The sequence below is a fragment of the Chionomys nivalis genome, chromosome 7 (genome assembly GCF_950005125.1).
Source record: "Chionomys nivalis chromosome 7, mChiNiv1.1, whole genome shotgun sequence".
Classification (NCBI taxonomy): domain Eukaryota; kingdom Metazoa; phylum Chordata; class Mammalia; order Rodentia; family Cricetidae; genus Chionomys; species Chionomys nivalis.
Window position 1 is genome coordinate 51,116,795 of NC_080092.1, and position 19,194 is coordinate 51,135,988.

A 19,194-nucleotide genomic window follows, 5' to 3' on the forward strand; every position below is an offset into this window, starting at 1 on the left:
CGCGCGCGCGCACACACACAAAGGCAAATAGAGCCTATGGTGGCCTCCAGCTTCTTGGCTGAGTCTCTACCCTGGGCACCAGGCTCATTTTCTTGGAAAAGAAAGGATGAAAATCTTCTGGGAACTAGAGATAGGCCACTGAGTAAGATGCCTGTCACTCCCTCTCTTAGCCTTCTGTAGGTAAGGAGTGGGGAGATGGGAGGGAGGGGGAGCTTCCATACTCAAAGGAGACAAGCTGAGAAAGGGGAGATCCAGAAAAGCCTGGGGTTGACCTAGATGGGTGGGGGGCACGGGGTGAGGGGGACAGACAGAGAACCACTAGCAACCTCCAACCTGAAGTCTGGGGCTTCAATCCCAAGCAAACAAGGAGGAAGAGGAGGGAAAGCCCTTCTGGAACCTGCCCCCATCCAGGATCTCCAGAAAAGAAGAAGGGGTCAGGTGGTTGCCCCTCCTCACTGTCTCAGAGGCAGAGACAGTCAGCAAAGGTCCTTGCTGCCTCTCACACACATAATTCTATGATCTAACCTTTTTTCACATTATTTACTTACTATATGTGTGTATGTAGAAGTCATAACAACGTGTGGGAGTCAGTGCTCTCCACGTTTTTTCTCTGTGTAACAACTCTGGCTGTTCTGGAACTCAATTTGATTCGTAAACCAGGCTGGCCATGGAGATCTTGCGCCACCACCACCCAGCCTATCCATCCATTTTTTTAAAGATATATTTGTTTATTATGTATACAACATTCTGCCTTCATGTATGCCCGCACGCCAGAGAGGGCGCCAGATCTCATTACAGATGGTTGTGAGCCACCATGTGGTTGCTGGGAATCGAACTCAGGACCTCTGGAAGAGCAGCCAGTGCTCTTAACCACTGAGCCATCTCTCCAGCCCCCTCCACCCATTCCTCCACACTCTAGAAATGAAACTCAAGTCATCATGGTTGGTAGCAGCCTGGTACCCGCCGAGCCATCCAGCCCTAATTCCAGGTTTTAGATGAATGAGTTAAATAAGGTGGCAGAGGGAAAGCTCAGAGTTTGCAAGCTGAAAGCACTCTCCTGGTTCAGCTCAGTGGTAGAGCACTTACCTTGCACATGTGAGGTACCAAGATCTATTGTTAGCACTGGGGGAAAACAATCTGTGGATGGATAGTGGTGATGTTTGTATGACTTGTAAATGTCCTTTATGCTACTGAGATAAACACTTGACAATGGCTAGGGTGGTCATTTTTATGTTGCTTGTATTTTATCACAATTAAAACAAAACAAAACAGCGAGATAAAACACAAATGTTCCTGCACTGACCAGATGGAGCCCAGACTCTCAGCAGGACACACCAGGCCTTTCATCACATGAGCCAAGGAGCCTCCCAAACCTACCTTCTTTCCCCTTCTTTCCATCTGAGGCTGCCCAAGGCTCAACCACATGACATACCCTTCCCTGTTCTCTAGATTAGCAGCCTCAGATTTACTCATCAAAAAACTAAATGTGATGTTAATAAAAACAGCAATATAACCCACATTTTGAGTACTTTTCATATATACCAAGCTCTGTAGCAGATATTTTTACCTACATGATTTTATCAAATCTTTAAAGTACCCCTAGGGATGGAGTAAAGTCGACGTCTGTGAGTTTGAGCCCAGCCTGGTCTGCCTAGTGAGTTCTACACTAGCCAGAGCTGCAGAGTGAAACCCTGCATAAAACAGTAATGGTGGGAACTGAGAGTGAAAGTCATTTGTTCGATGTCGTACATCTAACAGCTCATCCCTTGATACTGCTTGATGAAATTAACATCTAAGTTTTCTGGTAGCTTATAGCAATCACTGGTTTGTGGGCTTTTGTTTTTTTTTTTTTCCTTTTATTTATTTATTTATTTTTATTTTTTTTTTTTTTTTTGGTTTTTCGAGACAGGGTTTCTCTGTAGCTTTGGTGCCTGTCCTGGAACTAGCTCTTGTAGACCAGGCTGGTCTCAAACTCACAGAGATCCGCCTGCCTCTGCCTCCCAAGTGCTGGGATTAAAGGCGTGCGCCACCACCACCCGGCTTTTTTTTCCTTTTAGTATTATTTTTGTTGTTGCTGTTATTATTGTTGTTGTTGTTATTGTTATTTACTTTGGTTTTTAAAGACAGGGTTTCTCTGTGTAGTCCTGGCAATCCTCAAGCTCGATGTGTAACCCAGGCTGGCCTTGAATTTAGAGATCAGCCTGCCTCTGCCTCCTGAGTGCGGGGATTAAGAGTGTGCAACACCTTACCTGGTGCTTGTTTTTTGGGTCCCCCCCCCTTTTAAATATCCCTACTAGGAACTGGGAATGTAGCTCAATGTTAAAGTATTCTCTCAGTATTGCATCCTAGACAGAAGTGGGGGTATGATGGTCTATACAGTGAGCCCAGGCCAGTTAGAACTATATAGTGAAATCCTACCTTGAAGGAAAAAAAGGTAGAAACATAAATAAAACAGATTACAGCCTAGAGGATTTGCCAAAGATGCCCAGAGCCCCAGCACTGTATAAACCCGGCATGGTGGTGCTCATCTATAATCCCAGGACTCAAGAGGTAAAGGCAGGATATTCGTAGATCATCTTCAGCTCCACAGAGTTTGAAGCCAGCTTGGGCAGCATGAAATACTGTTTCAAAAAATAGATGTGGTTTTGATAACATTTTACATATGTATCTGTCAACACCCCGGGTCTCTGGGGACATCATCAAGCCTTCTTCATCCTTAAAATCCCTGTCCATGACCTAACACAGTGCTTGGCATCCTGTCAGCACCCAATAAATGTTAGTTGAAAGAAAGAGAGAGAAAGGACAGAGGGCAGATGAGGGGGCGTGGAGAGAGGGAGAGAGGGGCAGTGGATAGGCTGGAGTGAGTGGAGGAGGCCAGGCCTTGAGGCTTCAGAGTGTGCTGCCAAATCTGGAAATTTTTTTTCTTCTTGGAGGGGGTGGGTGTCAGAGAAGGCAAGGGATAGTGAGCAGGCACAGTTGATGCCCTTGGTGGGGGCTTGGCAAAGTCTGTGTTGAAGCAAAGTCTGTCTTAATGAGAGAGTGTAGACAACTTTGGACTGTGGTCAGGAATCCTGGAATCTAGGGCAGGCTGGAGAAGAAAGGTTGGGGGCATAGTGTCCTAGAGAGGGCATGGTGGAGGCAGAGGAGAAAAACTAGCCCCTGAGACATTCTGAGCACATAGGACAGGAAGTTACCACCCAGAACACAGTCCTCTTTGATGGATGCCCGTATGCATACAGGATCTTCAATTGATCTCCCCTGGCTCACACCTGAAGCCTCCACAGAGCTACTTCCCATTGTTCAGGTCTCACTCCAGTGACATTACCCCAGAGGCCCTCCCCACCACCTGATGACCTACCCCACAATGCCCTTTCTTTCTCCCTCTACTCTAGTCTTGGCTTTTACTCCTTTTATAGTTATAGCTACTATTGAAATGATGCGGCTGAGTGGTGGTGGGGCACGCCTTTGATCCCAGTACTCAGGAGGTAGAGACAGGCAGATATCTGTGAGTTTGAGCCCATCCTGGTCTACAGAGCTAGTTCCAGGACAGGCTCCAAAGCCACAGAGAAACCCCGTGTTGAAAAAAAAAAAAAGAAAAGGAAGGTAGGAAGAAAAGAAGGAAATGATGCTTTTTAGGAGAGTTGTTTTATTAGTTTTTGTTTTGTTTTGTGTAGTAGAAGACTGCTCGTTTGTTTTCCAGCCATCCAGACCCAAAATAAACACACAGAAACTGTATTAATTACAACACTGTTTGGTCAGTGGCTTATGCATCTTTCTAGCTGGTTTTTTTTTTTTTTTTTTTTTTCTCAAGACAAGGTTTCTCTGTAGCTTTGGTGCCTGACCTGGAACTAGCTCTTGTAGACCAGGCTGGCATCGAACTCACAGAGATCTGCCTGTCTCTGCCTCCTGAGCGCTGGGATTAAAGGTGTGTGCCACCACTGCCTGGCTTCTAGCTAACACTTACATCTTGAATTAACCCATTTCTATTAATCTGTGTGTCAACCACAAAGCTGTGGCCTTCCAGGTAAGGTTCTGGCATTCAGGCATCTGTCTCTTTCAGCAGCTACATGGTGTCTCTTTGGCTCTGCCCACTTTCTCTCTATATCTCTGTTCCTGTTTCTTGCTTGGTTTTTTTTTTTTTTTTTTGATTTTCGAGACAGGGTTTCTCCGTAGCTTTTTGGTTCCTGTCCTGGAACTAGCTCTTGTAGACCAGGCTAGCCTCGAACTCACAGAGATCCGCCTGCCTCTGCCTCCCGAGTGCTGGGATTAAAGGCGTGAGCCACCACCACCCGGCATTCTTGCTTGGTTTTATTCTGCCTTGCCATAGGCCCAAAGCAGCTTCTTTATTAACCAATGGTAATAAAACATAGTCACAGCATACAGAGGGGAATCCCACATCAGTTTTGAGAGAGGGTCTCATTATGTAGCCCAAGCTAGCTTGAAACTCACTAGGTAGCCCAGGTTGTCCTTGAACTCATAGAGATTCTCTTGCCTCTGCCTCCTGAGTGTTGGGATTAAAGGAGAGCACCACACACTGGGGCCTGATTTTTTAAAAATTTACATACAGGTGTTTTGCCTGTACATTGTCTATGCTCCAAGTATGTGCAGTGCCCAAATAGGCATGAGAGGGTGTTGGGTTCTTTGGAACTGGAGTTACAGACAATTGTGAGCTATCGTGTTGGTGCTGAGAAATGAATTCCAATCTTCTGAAAGAGCAGCAAATGCTCTTAACTTCTGAGTCATCTCTCTAGCCCCCTTGCTTGACTTTTGAAATAGGGTCTCATATAATAAGGTTAGCCTTCAATCTATATAACTAAGGATGACCCTTGAAGTCCTTGCTCCTTCTGCCCCCATCCCCCTCCCAAGTACTGGGATCACCAGTAGTGATCAGTAGTAGACTGAGCTGCCAACCTAACTTTTGTTTTGCATTTTTAGGTAGGGTCTCTGCAGTTCAGGCTGCCTGTCCTTACCTATGCCTCTTTCCTTAGCCTCCCAAGTACTGAGCTTACAGGCAGGAGCCTCCTACTATTGCCTAGCACTATTTGTTTCCTTGATGGGCTAATTGTTCCCCTCCAACCATACTGTGACATCCACAACAGCAGGGATTGGTGTGTCCTTTTCACCAATGTTGTCTCAGTGTCCAGAACAGTGGTAGATATACAGTTTATAATAGTTGAATGAACTATTATGTCCACGTGACCAGAGTTGACCCTGAACATAAACCAGAGCTCAGAAGTGAATTTGGACTCCCTAGTGTGCTGAAGATGCTTCTGGAAACACTGCTGGCTGGGTGGAAGAGAGGGGGAGGGAAGGATCCAAGGCACCGCAGAGGCTTGATTGAGACCCCTTGCTCTGGAGTCCTCGAGGAGGTCCTGGCTGATCCCTGCAGAAGGGGACAGTAGGTCCAGGGTGTGAGAGCCTAGGGCTTGAGTTACTAGGGAACTGGGGCTGAGGACCTACCTTGGTGATTGGTTGAGTCCTTGCCTACTATGCATGAAACCCTTCATTCCTCTCCAGCACCCCATAAACTAGCATAGCAGCCCACACATTTTAATTACAGCTCTCAAGAGGTGGAGGCAGGAGTAGCAGAGGTTCAAGGTCTTCCTTGACTACCTGTCAAGTTTGAAGCCAGCCTGGAATACTCGAGATCCTTTCTAGAAGGAAAGACAGAAAGAGAGAGAGAGAGAGAGAGAGAGAGAGAGAGAGAGAGAGAGAGAGAGGAGAAACAGGGTCTAGAGAGATGGCTTAAGGGGTAAGAGGCTGGCTCACAATCGCCTCTAACTGTAGCTGTAGAGCATATGCTACCCCCTCTCCTGGACTCTTGAGGCACCAGTGTACATGTGGTGTACATATACACATAAGTATATGCACATAAACATAAAAAAAAATTTAAATATTTTTTTTTAAAAATTTGCTTGTTTTTGAGACAAGATTGCTCTACATAGCCCTGACTGTCCTGGAACTCACTCTGTAGAGCAGGCTGGCCTTGAACTCACAGAGATTCACCTGTCTCTGCCTTCCATGTGCTGGGATTAAAGGCTTGAGCCACCACTGCCTAATAATAAATAAATAAATCTTTTTAAAAAGTTCTTTTTTTAAAAAAATTTTTCGAGACAGGGTTTCTCTGTAGTTTTTGGAACCTGTCCTGGAACAAGCTCTTGTAGACCAGGCTTGCCTGGAACTCACAGAGATCTACCTGTCTCTGCCTCTTGAGACCTGGAATTAAAGGCGTGCACCACCACTGCCTGACTAAAAAAAGTTCTTGAGTAAGCAGAGCACAGTGGTACGTACACACACCAGAGTGGCCGAGTCGGGAGAATATGAGTTTGAGTGAGGTCAGCTTGGTCTACATAGCAAGTTCCAGTCTAGCCAGGGCTGCATAGGGAGACTGAGAGGCAGAACTGAGGGCTGGAGTCTCCGGAGGACTCACTCCTTGGCAGCTAGGATATAAGGATTCTGAAAAGAGCTGAAACATGGAACTGGTGGCTTGGGCATGAAGTTGCCAAGGATGGTGAGGTTCACCAGAGGCTCGATATCCTGTCCTGTTTTTATTTTTAGACCGGGTCTCAGTCTGGAGATGTACTTTAGTGGCAGAGTGTTTGCCTCGCATGCACAGGCCTCGATCCCCTCACCGGCTACACAAAGTCAGACAGGTCTTCTAGTCGAGGCTGACCTCCACCTCATCGGATGGACAGGGTAACAGTGAACTCCTGGAAGTCCTACCAACCTACTGAGTGGTGGGGTAACAGGCGTCACCACTGGATACAATGTTGCACCTCCCACCTTGGGCTTCCACGGTAAGGAAACATCCCCCCTCTAAATTCTTTGATAGCAGAAATGCTCCTGAATCTGCTTCTTTCCATTTGGAGCCTCGACAAACTAGTCTTTGTTTAATGAAAGAAGCCTTACTGCGGGCAGCAGCAGAAACGAGGCTAGGAGAGCTACTGCTTTGGCTCCTCTGGCCTCTTCTTTTTTCTCCTTTTCTCAGTGTTAGGGACAGAACCCAGGGCCTCCCACCAGCAGGCAAGCTTTCCACTCTAAACTCTTTTTGCTCCTTCCCTGACGTTCCCAGACCTCTGCTCCAGCTCTCTGTGACACTCTTACGCCCCCTGCTGCCCCAGACAACAAATTCCTGGGCTGACATGAGAGTCTCAGAATGTGGATGTTGGGGAAGAGGGCAGGCTCTCACCTTCCAGAAGGTGATGTGTATGTGTCTGTCCATGGTTCCTGTTCCCGGGGATGAGCCTAAGTCACCATATCGTCGGGAAAGCTCTCTCCGCCTTCCAGACTACGTTATAGCCTCACAGTCCCTGCGCTGGCACAACTCTCCAAGTGCACTTGTTTTTTTTTTTTTGTTTGTTTTTCGAGACAGGGTTTCTCTGTGGCTTTGGAGCCTGTCCTGGAACTAGCTCTGTAGACCAGGCTGGTCTCGAACTCACAGAGATCCGCCTGCCTCTGCCTCCTGAGTGCTGGAATTAAAGGCGTGCGCCCCCATCGCCCGGCCCTCTCCAAGTGCACTTCTGCAGCACATATAAATTCCAGTTGTCCTTCTATTTGCTGCCATTTGAAGCACACCCACCTCTCCTATTGGTCTATGAGCATCAAAAGGAAGCACAGTTGTTTTTACTCTTTCAACACACCTCAGTGCTTACCACGCTGCCCAGTCCACTGCCAGAGCACAGTAAATATTCGTTGAATAAATGGGTTGCATTCACAGTTCCTTTTTATTTTTAACGACAGGGCTTCACATAGCCCAGGCTGGCCTAAAGCATGCTATGTAGCCAAGGATGGCACTGAGGCCATGGTTCTCCCAACTCCGCCTGTCATGGGTTTCCAGGCTTGCACCACCATGCTTCCTTCTCAAAGGGGGTTGGCTTGGTGTGAAGTGTGAATGATATTGTTTGAGCTATGAGGACAGCTGTGAGTCCAGATGTTCTGGCTTCTGTTCAGGGCCTGGTCTACATCCAGTCTCTGTCCTTGTACCCAAAGATCCCTCAAGCAAAAGGAAGCAGAAGAGTTATCTCCTATGGAAAGGTGGCATAGAGGTGGCATCAAGCATCAGGGTAGCTCAGACCAAGTAGCTCCATCTCTACAATCTGAATTTCCACAATCACTTCCTCTCCCTTTTAAAGATTTTTTTTAGGACAGAGTCTTGCTATGTAGCACAGGCTGGCCTTGAACATGCACTCATTTTGCCTGAGCCTCCCCAGTGTCGATTGTAAATAAATGTGTGTGTGTTGTGTGTGGTGTGTGTTGTGTGTGATATGTGTGGTGTGTGTGTGTGGTGTGTGATGTGTGTGGTGTATGTGTGATGTGTGTGTGTGGTATGTGTGGTGTGTATTGTGTGGTGTGTGGTATGTATGTGTGGTGTGTGTGATGTGGTGTGTCTGTGTGTGTGTGGTGTGTCTGTGTGATGTGTGTGTGGTGTGTGGGGGTGTGTGGTGTATGTGTGGTGTGGTGGGTATGGTAATGTGTGGTGTGTGGGGGTGTGTTTCCATGGCTAGCCCCCCGCTCTATTCCAGTTTCACTTTCTAGTAAAAGAACCATGGCCTCATGCACGCTAGGTTTGCACTCTATGCCTCAGCGATACTCCACGTGTCATCCCTTTCTTCCCTCCCCAAAGCTCCCTTCCCCTCAGAATGTGTCCCCTCTCCCTATAGCTACTTAAACAGAATTCTCTTACCTGGTAAAGCCCCAAGGGAGAGATGGCTCTGAGGGTGGGACCAGAGTCTCTGGAAGGAGGCAAGTCTCCAAAGGGATACAGCAAGGACCTCCATCTTTGGTCCTTGGCTCAAGACCACTTTGAAGTTATCCAGCTTCAGCTGAAGAGGGAGTTCCAAGTCCAGGGGTAAAGCTAGTTTTGGTTCTACTCCAGAAGACAGCACCACCTTCTGCAGTGGGCGGGGCAGAGAAGGCATTAAGAGAGGAAAGAACAAGCCGGGCGGTGGTGGCGCACGCCTTTAATCCCAGCACTCCGGAGGCAGAGGCAGGCGGATCTCTGTGAGCCACATCTACACCTTGCTGCTCCTCTCGCTCCCTTAATTCAGCCTCTGAGCTATACTTCCACACAATAGCCTGGTTTGACCTGTGAAACCATCCCCAGCCCCAAATAAGCACACAGTCTAGGTAAAAGCTGTCTGCATTCTGTGATGTCTCTGGCTTTCCACCCTGATCTCAATATCCACTTAAGTCTTTCTACTACTAAACCACCCCCTTGCCTCATTTTTCCCAGAATCCGCTAAATACAGCCAGCACCCCGCCCTCTTCCTTTACTTGATCTTAGAGGTGAAGGGTAAGCCAAGAAGAATTTCTTCCCGTCCCAAGAGCAAGGAGGCATCCGGAACCATCCACCATCTTAAATCCCAACTCCAGAGAAAAGCTCCAGGGGTCTGTGTGAGGCTGGGGAATGTCTAGGAGGGGGAATTATTCTCCTGAGGCTGTAAGACTTGGGTTTTATGTTAAAGAGAGACAGAGGAAGGCAGAACTGGACATAGAGAGGAAAGAGATTTTAAACAGTCTACCTTGGAGACTGAATTCTGCATGGGTCCCTGGCAGGAAGAACAGTCCAGGCTGCAAGTCCACATCCTAGTTTCTGAGGTTAGTAGTGGCAGAGGGTGAGAGCTGGGTCTCCTGGCCCAGCCAGATATCTCGACGTATACATCCGTCTAGTGCAGGAACCAGCTGAAGTGGGTTGGGAGTGGAGTGGTGGAAAATGTTGGGATGGTGGAATCAGGGCATCTGAATCCTAACCCCTAGCATTTCCTCTTAGAAAGGCAAGTGTTTATTTTTCTCTCTGTAGCTCTTTTGTTTCTTTGTTTTTTTGAGACAGGGTTTCTCTGTGTAGCAGTCCTAGCTGTCCTGGAACTAGCTCTTGTAGCCCAGGCTGGCTTCGAACTCACAGAGATCTTCCTGCCTCTGCCTCCATCACCCAGATTTCCATGTAGCCACATAGCTCTTACTCCACCCCACTCTCCCTAAAACCTGAACTTAGGTTTCCATAGCTTGGCCCTAGGATGTAGTTACCGGCAACCGAAGACTGGAGGCAGGGAGGAGGAGTCCCCCTAGGGCAATCCTCATGCTGGGCTGGGCCCTATCAGCCAGAGGTCCAGAGATTTGTCTCAGGCACAGCACCTCCTTTCTGTCCACCCACAGCAGCAGAAGCAGAAAGAAGCAGAAGCAGAGGGCCCTGAGTCTGTCACCTCCACTTTCCTCAGAGGCAGCCTAGCGCAGTTGAAAGATGCTCTAGAAGACACGTCCTTGGTCCTTCAGACTGTGTCACTACATACTGACTCCGCCTGGGAATTCCCATCTGAAGAAACAGGGATAAGAACAGCTACTTCACAGGGACTGTGCATCACTAAGAAGAGAGGACCATCTTGAAGGGATGCTCCTGCTCTCCTTCCTCATCAAATAAAGGTGACCTCCCCCAGCAGAGTTCTCTTACCTTGTGCCATCTCCCATCACTGAGCCGAGGACCAAAGCTTACTGTAAGCCGAGCCCAGAGATTGTGCAGCTGGATTTCAGGCTGGCCATCTCGAAGTCCCAGCATGAACCAATCATCTTTGGTGTTAGTGTCTCCATAAAAAAATCACTCCCTCTGGATCCCAGGTTCGAAACTCAAAGGAGGAATAGGGTCTGGAAGGACACGGAAGGAGAGACTGTGTATGGAACGTGTAGGGTTTCAGGGTTGAGGGGAGTGGAACTCTGGGAGATAACATGGGGGAAAAGGGAAGGTCAGAGGGCTGGGTCAAGAAGTCAAGCTACGGGGCTGGAGAGATGACTCAGCGGTTAAAAACACTGGCTGCTCTTCCAGAGTTACAACTGCCTGTAACTCCAGTTCCAGGGGATCCAACACCCTCACACAGACACACACGCAGACCAATCATTAGTGCACATAAAAATAAAAAGAAGTTTAAGACAAAAAGAGGCAGAGTAACTCCCGTACCTGCTGATTTTGGTGACATCAATGGTTATCACAGTGACAGGCTCTTGTCCTGGGCCATTGCTGAGGTACCTAGCTGGAGGGGCCTGAGCACTCTGTCAGAAAAAGAAAAGGAGCTGAGTCAAAACGTTTCAGAGGCAGACAAGCGCAGCTACCAGGTCAGAAGAGGAGAGGACAGGAAAAGGCAGGGCTAAAACGTAGCTCATTTAAACACACAGGGGAACCCCATCCCATTCTGCATCTGGTTAGGGACAATGTGTCTCAGAACCTGTCCCTGGTGGGTGTGAGGGGGTGGCAGCAGCAGCAGCAGCAATAGCAGACGCAGCCGTCGATGCAAGCAGGAGTCTCTGTTCTCCATTGATAGCCACTGTCCACTCTGCAGCTCAGACAATCAGAGGAGAACAAGTGGGGTAGGTAGCCTTGCACGTGAGTGGAGGAGGGTTAAAGGTTGCTCCGGAGGAAGAAGGAGGAGCAGGAGACAGGGACACTGGGGGCCCCTCTGAAGGCAAATGAGGTGAGGGACAGAGTCCCCCACTGCTGTCCCCTGCAGCACTCTTCTCCTCCCCCATGGTCCAGTATGGCTCCTCCAAAGCCTCCTCCCACAAGGGGAGGCTGCCTAGGCCAACTTAAGATCTGGAAACAGTTTTCCCTGCTTAACTGGCGTTGTCTCCCAGGGATAAGGCTGAGGTGTGGAATCCAGATATCTTGCTGGCTGGCCTTGGGAGACACTCGTCACCTTTGTGCTCCCCGGCTTTGTCCAGGAGGAACATAAGCCTTCTGTTATGGAACTGCTGTATGGAGGGTGCCCAGGATCTGAGAGGAATGCCTCCCTTAGTTTCCCCAGAGCCACTACGCCGCTCTCACAGGAAAGGATTGTCTCTCTGTGTGCTTTAATGGATACTAAGAAGAAATCTGCCTCTAAACCAAGCACCGGGGAGATAGAAACAGCCGAGTCATGACCTCAGAGCTAGTCTGGACTATGCAGAGAGACTACTCTGAAAAGTGGTGGGGGTATAGATGGCTCTGTGGGTGAGAGCTGCTGCCAAGCCTGATGACTTACAGGCATGTAAGTGATTTACAGATACGCAAGCAAGCAAATACCCATGCACATAAAGATGGCTTGAGTCTATGCCACAGGATCCACAGACGGAAGGAGAGAACTAACTCCTGAAAGTTGTCCTCTGGCCTCCACACACACACACACGCACACATGTACACAGGTTGGCCTGGTCAACAAAGTAAGTTCTAGGACAACTAGAGCTACATAGTGAGACCTCGTCTCAGAAAACACACACGCACACACACACGCGCGCACACACACTAAAACACACATGTTTAAAATAAGGTAGGAGGAAAATAGTGGAAAAAAAAGCAGTAAGTATTTCTAGGGGGCAGAGATGAACATCTGCTTAATCTCATCTTTTGGGAGGCAGAGGCAGGTGGATCTCTGTGAGTCTGAAGTCAGCCTGGTCTACATTGCAAATTCTAGGTCAATCAAGGCTACATAGCTCTGTCTCAAAAAAGAAAATAACAAAACAAAACAAAAAGTTGGGGGGCATGTAAGCAGCATTAGAGAGACGGCTCAGTGGTTAAGAGCATTAGTTGCTCTTCCAGAGGACCTGGCTTCCATTCCCATCACGCACATGGTTGCTCACAACCAACTGTAACTCTGGGTCCAAGGGATCCAACAGACTCTTTCAGTCTCTATAGGTACCAGGCATGTAAGTGATTTACAGATACGCAAGCAAGCAAATACCCATGCACATAAAATAAAGCTTAAGAATTAATAATTAGGGGGCTGGAGAGATGGCTCAGAGGTTAAGAGCATTGCCTGCTCTTCCAAAGGTCCTGAGTTCAATTCCCAGCAACCATATGGTGGCTCACAACCATCTGTAATGGGGTCTGGTGCCCTCTTCTGGCCTGCAGGCATACACACAGACAGAATATTGTATACATAATAAATAAATAAATATTTTAAAAAAAAGAATTAATAATTATATTTAAAAAGAAAGTTATGCCGGCCTTAGTGGCACATGTCTGCCTTTAATCCCAGCACTTGGGAGGCAGATGCAGGCTGATCTCTGTGAGTCTGAGGCCAGCCTGGTCTATAAAGTAAGTTCTAAGACAACCAGAACAACATAATGAGACCTTGTCAAAGAAAGAAAGAAAGAAAGGAAGGAAGGAAGGAAGGAAGGAAGGAAGGAAGGAAGGAAGGAAGGAAGAAAGAAAGAGAACCCACCAGGGCTGGAGAGATGGCTCAGCAGTTAAGAGCACTGCCTGCTCTTCCAAAGGTCCTGAGTTCAATTCCCAGCAACCACATGGTGGCTCACAACCATCTGTAATGAGATCTGGTGCCCTCTTCTGGCTTGCAGGCGTACACACAGACAGAATATCATATACATAATAAATAAATAATTTTTTTTTTTTAAAAAAAAAGAACCCGTCGGGCGATGGTGGCGCATGCCTTTAATCCCAGCACTTGGGAGGCAGAGGCAGGCAGATCTCTGTGAGTTCGAGACCAGCCTGGTCTACAGAGCTAGTTCCAGGACAGGCTCCAAAGCCACAGAGAAACCCTGTCTTGAAAAAAAAAAAAAAAAACCAAAATAAATAAATAAATAAAATAAAAAATAAAAATACAATAAAAAAAAGAACCCACCATCCATCTCAGGTCCTCTGGAAAAGCAGTAATTGCTCTCTCTTAACTGCTGAGCCACTTCTCCAGTCCAGGAAAAAAATAAAAATGGACATGGGGCTAGAAAGATGGCTCAGTGGGTGAGAGCACTGGCTGTTCTTCCAGACTCCACACTGACTCCTCAGCACCCTATGGCAGCTCATAGCTGTCTGTAACTTGACTTCCAGAGATCCAACACCTCACATAGACATACATGCAAGAAAAACACCAATGCATAAAATATGAAATAAATAAATAAAATAAATTTTTAAAAGGCAGTTAGAGGGCTGGAGAGATGGCTCAGAGGTTAAGAGCATTGCCTGCTCTTCCAAAGGTCCTGAGTTCAATTCCCAGCAACCACATGGTGGCTCACAACCATCTGTAATGGGGTCTGGTGCCCTCCTCTGGCCTGTGGGAATACAGAATATTTTTTTTAAATGTTTCTTTTTTTTAATATTTATTTATTTATTTATTATGTATACAATATTCTGTCTGTGTGTATGCCTACAGGCCAGAAGAGGGCACCAGATCCCATTACAGATGGTTGTGAGCCACCATGTGGTTGCTGGGAATTGAACTCAGGACGTTTGGTAGAGCAGGCAATGCTCTTAACCTCTGAGCCATCTCTCCAGCCCCCATACAGAATATTGTATACATAATAAATAAATAAATGAATATTTAAAAAAAAGTAAAAGGCAGTTAGAGAGATGACTCAGCAGTTAAGAGCATGGGCTGCTCTTGCAGAGGACTTAGGCTTGATTCACAGCACCCACATGGCAGTTCATACCCATCTATAACTGCTGCAATTCTCTAACTTCTGAGGGCTCCAGAAACAGACATGGTGTACATATATACATACAGGCAAAACACTCAATACCTATACACATGAACACAAACAAAAAACCAGATGCAGTGAGAGAAAAAATGTCAACTCTGGCTGAGATTCGGAGTTTAACACTGGGCTGAGGAAATGATTCAAGCGGTGAAATGCACCAGGAGGTGGTGGCGCACACCTTTAATCCCAGCACTCGGGAGGCAGAGGCAGGCAGATCTCTGTGAGTTTGAGGCCAGCATGGTCTACAGAACAAGATCCAGGACAAGTTCCAAAGCTACACAGGGAAACCCTGTCTCGAAAACCAATCACACAAACAAACAAAATGGAGGTCAAGTTCTTGCTGATCAGCCTTGAAGACATGAGTTTGGATTGCCCATCACCACTAACATAATACCTGGACAAGGAGGTACACACCTGGGACCCCAGTGCTGGCAGAGATGTGATGGGTTGCAAAGAGGTGGACCCCTGGAGCTCACTGGCCAATCGGTCTAACAGATTAGGTGAGCTCCAGACTCACTGAAGAAGAAAAAACACTGGCTTCCTGCTGTGCACGCTCACATGCTCCTGTGCCTGCACAAGTGCACATGTAGCACACTCACCAAGTCAAAAGGAAAGAGTTTTGGAACTGGAGAAATGGCTCAGTTGAAAAGAGCACTGGCTGTCTTTCCAGAGGCCAGAGGTTCGATTCCCAGTACCCACATGGCAACTCACACTGTCTGCAACTCCAGTTCCAGGGTACATAAATTAATTTTGTTTAATTAAAAAGGGGGCTCTTGAATTAAAAAAAGAAAAAGAAAAAGAATAAGTTCTAGGCTAAGCTGGATGCGGTGACTCACACCTAGAATGCAGACACTTGGGAGGTTGAGGCAAGAGTTTGAGCTTTGAGTTTGAGGTGAGCCTGCACTACATAAGTCTCAGGCCAGTCTGAGTGTAAGAGTGACACCCTGTCTCAAAATAAAACAAAAAAGGTGGATGTTGTGACACAAGATTGTAGTTCCAGCTGCTACCAGAAAACAAGGGATGTGGAGCCCAAAGCATCAAGGGTTTGAGGTGAAATCAGGTATAAGTAACATATGTAACGCCATCACCTGGGAGGTAGAGGCAGGAAAATCAGGAGTTCTAGGTCATTCTTGGCTATACAGTAAATTTGAGGCCAGCCTGTGCTACATACCCAGGAAAAACTCCCACTCCCTGAAGACCTTATCAGAAATAAAGAAGAATAAAGATTAGAAACTGCTATAGCTCTTTTATTTAATTTTGGTTATTTGAGACAGAGTTTCTCTGTATAAACAGCTCTGGCTGTCCTGGAACTTGCTCTGCGTCTCCATCTCACAGAGATCTGCCTGCTGGGATTAAAGGCATGCCCCACCACCACCCGATTCTGCTACTTCTCTTAATTACAGGGATTTATTATAGGACCTAATGTGGAAAACTTAAAAACGCTGTGAGCCACCCAATAGCCACAGGAAGCAAGGATAGGGTTTGTTCAGTATGTCCGGAGGTACTGGGTTTAATGTCCAGAACCAAAGAAGGGGAGAGAGAGGGAGGGAGGGAGAGCTGTAAGAGTCAGAATACAAGGCTTGCACTATCAAAGACAACTGATACAGAAAACAGCTGAGGGTCTTGCCCTCACGCAGGGTCTGGGATACCCGAGTGGCTAGATGACTGAGTAAAAACTGAAACAGGTAACTGGCGCATGCTTTAATTAAAGCAGCGCAGAAGAGGGCTTTTAAGTCTGGGGTATATGTGACCCGTGCTGAAACAAAAAGCTTTAACCCTTGCCCCTGGCCCTGTCACAGAGAGGAGAGGCGGGGCCGGGATGGGGTGGAGGTGGAGAAATGGTCTCGAGCAGAAGCTGATTGGTTGGAGGGCAGGAGGCAGAAGAGACCTCCAGGCGGACCGAAAGTTCCCGGCTGAGACCAGCTGCCTGCTGTCTGAACCCTGCCTGGGAGCTCCGAGCATTTCTTCTGCCCCTCACGCCCAGATTTTTGAGACCTGAGCTGCAGGCCCTTATTGTGGTCCTGCAGAACGGAAGTGGATTTTGTCTTTGCTCTTTGATTTTTGACAGAGAGGACCTGGATGGCTTCCACGAGGATCCGAGAGGCCAGGGAGACAGATTGTGGAGACATTCTGAGGATGATACGGGTGAAGACTGCGGGCTAGAAAACGGAGTGCCCTGGGGCTGGGAGCAGCGTGGTCGGAGGGGGAGAGTTAGAAACGGGACCTGTACCTTTGGACGCTGCTCTCAGAGTGGCAGGGCCTCCTTCCTACCCTAATGTTGTCTTGGTTCTCCGGTTGTAGGAATTGGCCGAGTATGAGAAACTTTCCCATCAGGTGAAGATCAGTGAAGAAGGTGGAGTTTGCATCTGGGTGCTGAGGCTGGGGTGGAAGCAAAGGATGAACTTTTGGGTGGTAACTACAGGACTGGGCATTGATTCCCACCCTTCTTTCTGCCCCTTTGTCACACCCCCCAACCTCTACAGCCCTGAGAGCAGATGGCTTCGGAGAGAACCCTTTCTTTCACTGTTTGGTGGCAGAGATTGTTCCAGCACCTGGGGAGCTCCAAGGTAAGGGGCCCTCCAGGCATCCTCAGAGTTTTCCCTCGCAGAGGTCTTACCCTTCTCTCTCCTTTTCAGGGCCCACTGTGGTGGGCTTTGGGCTATACTACTTCATCTACAGCACATGGACTGGAAGAAACGTTTATCTGGAAGACATCTATGTGATGCCAAAATATCGGGGTACTACTAGCAGAGGCTAAGGGTGGACACAAAGTACCCATAGACCCACTGAGCAGTCCTCAAGCCCATCCCCTTCCCTGTCCCCTGTATGAGCCTGTGGTTTCCTTTGATACTCCTTCAAGTCAAATAATAGTCGTCCCCCCCCCCTTTTCCACTACAGGTCAAGGGATTGGTACCAAAATAATCAAAAAGGTGGCTGAGGTGAGCAAAGGGGTAGGGGTTACAGTCTAGTTCCCTCCCCCCAAAAATAAGCAATTGGCCAAACAAACAAACCCACCAAGAATGTATAGGGGCCGAGGTTGAATGAGGAGATAAGAAAGGTTCTTCTTTTGGTATTTTGAGATGGGGTTGTTTGTGTAGTCCTGGCTGTCCTGGAACTTGCTCTATACACCAAGCTGGCTTCAAACTGAGAGATCCTCTTGCTTCTGCCTCCCAAGTGCTGGGATTAAAAGTGTGTGCCACCATCGCCACCACCCGGCAATTCTTCTTTTGTGAACCTGGGGCACTAAGTAGTGTCTTCTCCTACAGGAAGCCCTACACAAGGGGTGCTCCCAGTTCCGCCTGGCAGTTCTGGACTGGAACAAGAAGGCCATTGACTTGTACAAGTCTCTGGGTGCTAAAGATCTGACTGAAGCAGAAGGCTGGCATTTCTTCCGATTTGAACAAGAGGCAATGAAGGTGTTGGCAGGATGATGACGTCATCCCCTGGGGAGTTCAATATATTGCTACTTATTTGGGAGTGTCCTATCAAGTTTCCCTAAAGCTATATTCACAGACACTGGCCTAGACTGCACTGAGGTGCAGAAAGAGTGGAAACAAGGGAGGAGTCTTGTTAAGAATAAAGAATAAAATACTTAGTTTGCCTTGGTGTGGTGTTGGTAGAGGGATTGATGAAAGGACGCAGTGCAGCCACTTTGAAACTCTTCTTCTGTTTTCAGGCTGGGTAATATTCCTTTGATGGGGGCTGGGACAGCCAGGGATGCCCCGGGTCTTAGCTCTAGCCTGTGATTCTAAAAAGAGAACAAGGGACGGGAGATATGTCTCAGTGGTTAAAAGCCCTGGCTGGTCTTCACAGGACCCAGGTTCAATTCCCAGCACCCACATGGCAACTCACAACTGTCTGTAAGTCTAGTTCCATGGGACGTGGCATCCTCACACAGGCAAACATGTAGGTTAAACACCAGTGCACATAAAATAAAAGTAAAATTTAAAAGAACAAGAGTCTACAGGAATGACATATCAATCTTGTCAATCATCTTTGGAACCCAAAGTTCTAGTAGGGTCTGAGGAAATGCTGAAGGAAGATCCCAGATTCAAATAGTATGTAACAACAAAGATCATTTATTATACAGCATGCATGTGGGGCTGTTCACCTGTACACAATGGTGGTGCCCCTGAAAGAAGTGTGCAGCCTCCTTCTGAGCGTAGTTAGGAATGGTTCAGGGACAGTTAGGTCATCTCAAACATGACAAACCGTTATACCTACTTTTAATTGGCTGAGGTTTTTTTTTTTATCTGTAGACATATTTGTGTAAGTGTCAAGGGGGTTACAGGAACTGTACTTGAGACCTTGTGGGGAGGACTCGGGCCTTTGATATATTTTTTCTCCTTTGCCCCTGAATGCAAGGGTATATTGGATAATTGGCTCTTTGTTGGAAGAGACTCTGTCTTTCTCAGAGAACTGAAATGTAAATTCGGTTGTTTGAGACTGGGAGAGTTTAACCCGTCAGTCAGTCTTTTGGGACTGATGTGCCACCGACTACAGACAGCCTGTTGCCGTCAGCAATTCAAGGGACACTGGGAAGACACAATTGTTTCACCTTAACTAATCAGCCTCAGCTAAGAGGCATGATGGCATGGTACTGTGGAGGCTGAAGTAGGAAAGTCTCTTGATCCCAGAGTTCAGAATCCACCTGGAAAAGTGAGACCTGTCTCATAAAAAAATAAAATTGAAAAAAATTTTTCATTATTAGTTTGACATTGCCTAAACTAAAGTAAAATTAAATAA

At 47.4% G+C, this 19,194-nt stretch overlaps 2 protein-coding genes across 3 annotated transcripts; one reads left to right on the forward strand and one right to left on the reverse strand.

Annotated features, from left to right (window-relative positions):
* Positions 1-7,860: 7,860 nt before the first annotated feature.
* Shbg (sex hormone binding globulin) lies at positions 7,861-11,300 on the reverse strand. Its single transcript, XM_057773937.1, is given in 9 exon segments — positions 7,861-8,024; positions 8,684-8,891; positions 9,274-9,410; positions 9,522-9,681; positions 10,024-10,159; positions 10,419-10,585; positions 10,587-10,635; positions 10,946-11,035; positions 11,182-11,300. Coding segments are annotated over 9 exon segments (1,230 nt in total).
* Positions 11,301-16,341: 5,041 nt separating this feature from the next.
* Sat2 (spermidine/spermine N1-acetyltransferase family member 2) lies at positions 16,342-18,032 on the forward strand. Of its 2 annotated transcripts, XM_057776013.1 has the most exons (6): positions 16,342-16,593; positions 16,750-16,801; positions 16,932-17,015; positions 17,085-17,186; positions 17,347-17,387; positions 17,715-18,032. In XM_057776013.1, the coding sequence occupies exons 1-6, from the start codon at positions 16,528-16,530 to the stop codon at positions 17,877-17,879; spliced, it is 510 nt and encodes a 169-aa protein (XP_057631996.1). In that variant the 5' UTR covers positions 16,342-16,527; the 3' UTR covers positions 17,880-18,032. The 2 variants fall into 2 exon arrangements, with proteins under 2 accessions (XP_057631996.1, XP_057631997.1); XM_057776014.1 differs by lacking the exon at positions 17,085-17,186.
* Positions 18,033-19,194: the final 1,162 nt, after the last annotated feature.

What these genes read in the sequence shown, in the direction of transcription:
- Sat2 (XM_057776013.1), top strand. Translation starts at nt 16,528, where the DNA reads ATGGCTTCCACGAGGATCCGAGAGGCCAGGGAGACAGATTGTGGAGAC. An exon ending in ACATTCTGAGGATGATACGG is followed by an intron (nt 16,594 to 16,749) that starts GTGAAGACTGCG and finishes CTCCGGTTGTAG; the next exon opens with GAATTGGCCGAGTATGAGAA. An exon ending in TAATCAAAAAGGTGGCTGAG is followed by an intron (nt 17,388 to 17,714) that starts GTGAGCAAAGGG and finishes CTTCTCCTACAG; the next exon opens with GAAGCCCTACACAAGGGGTG.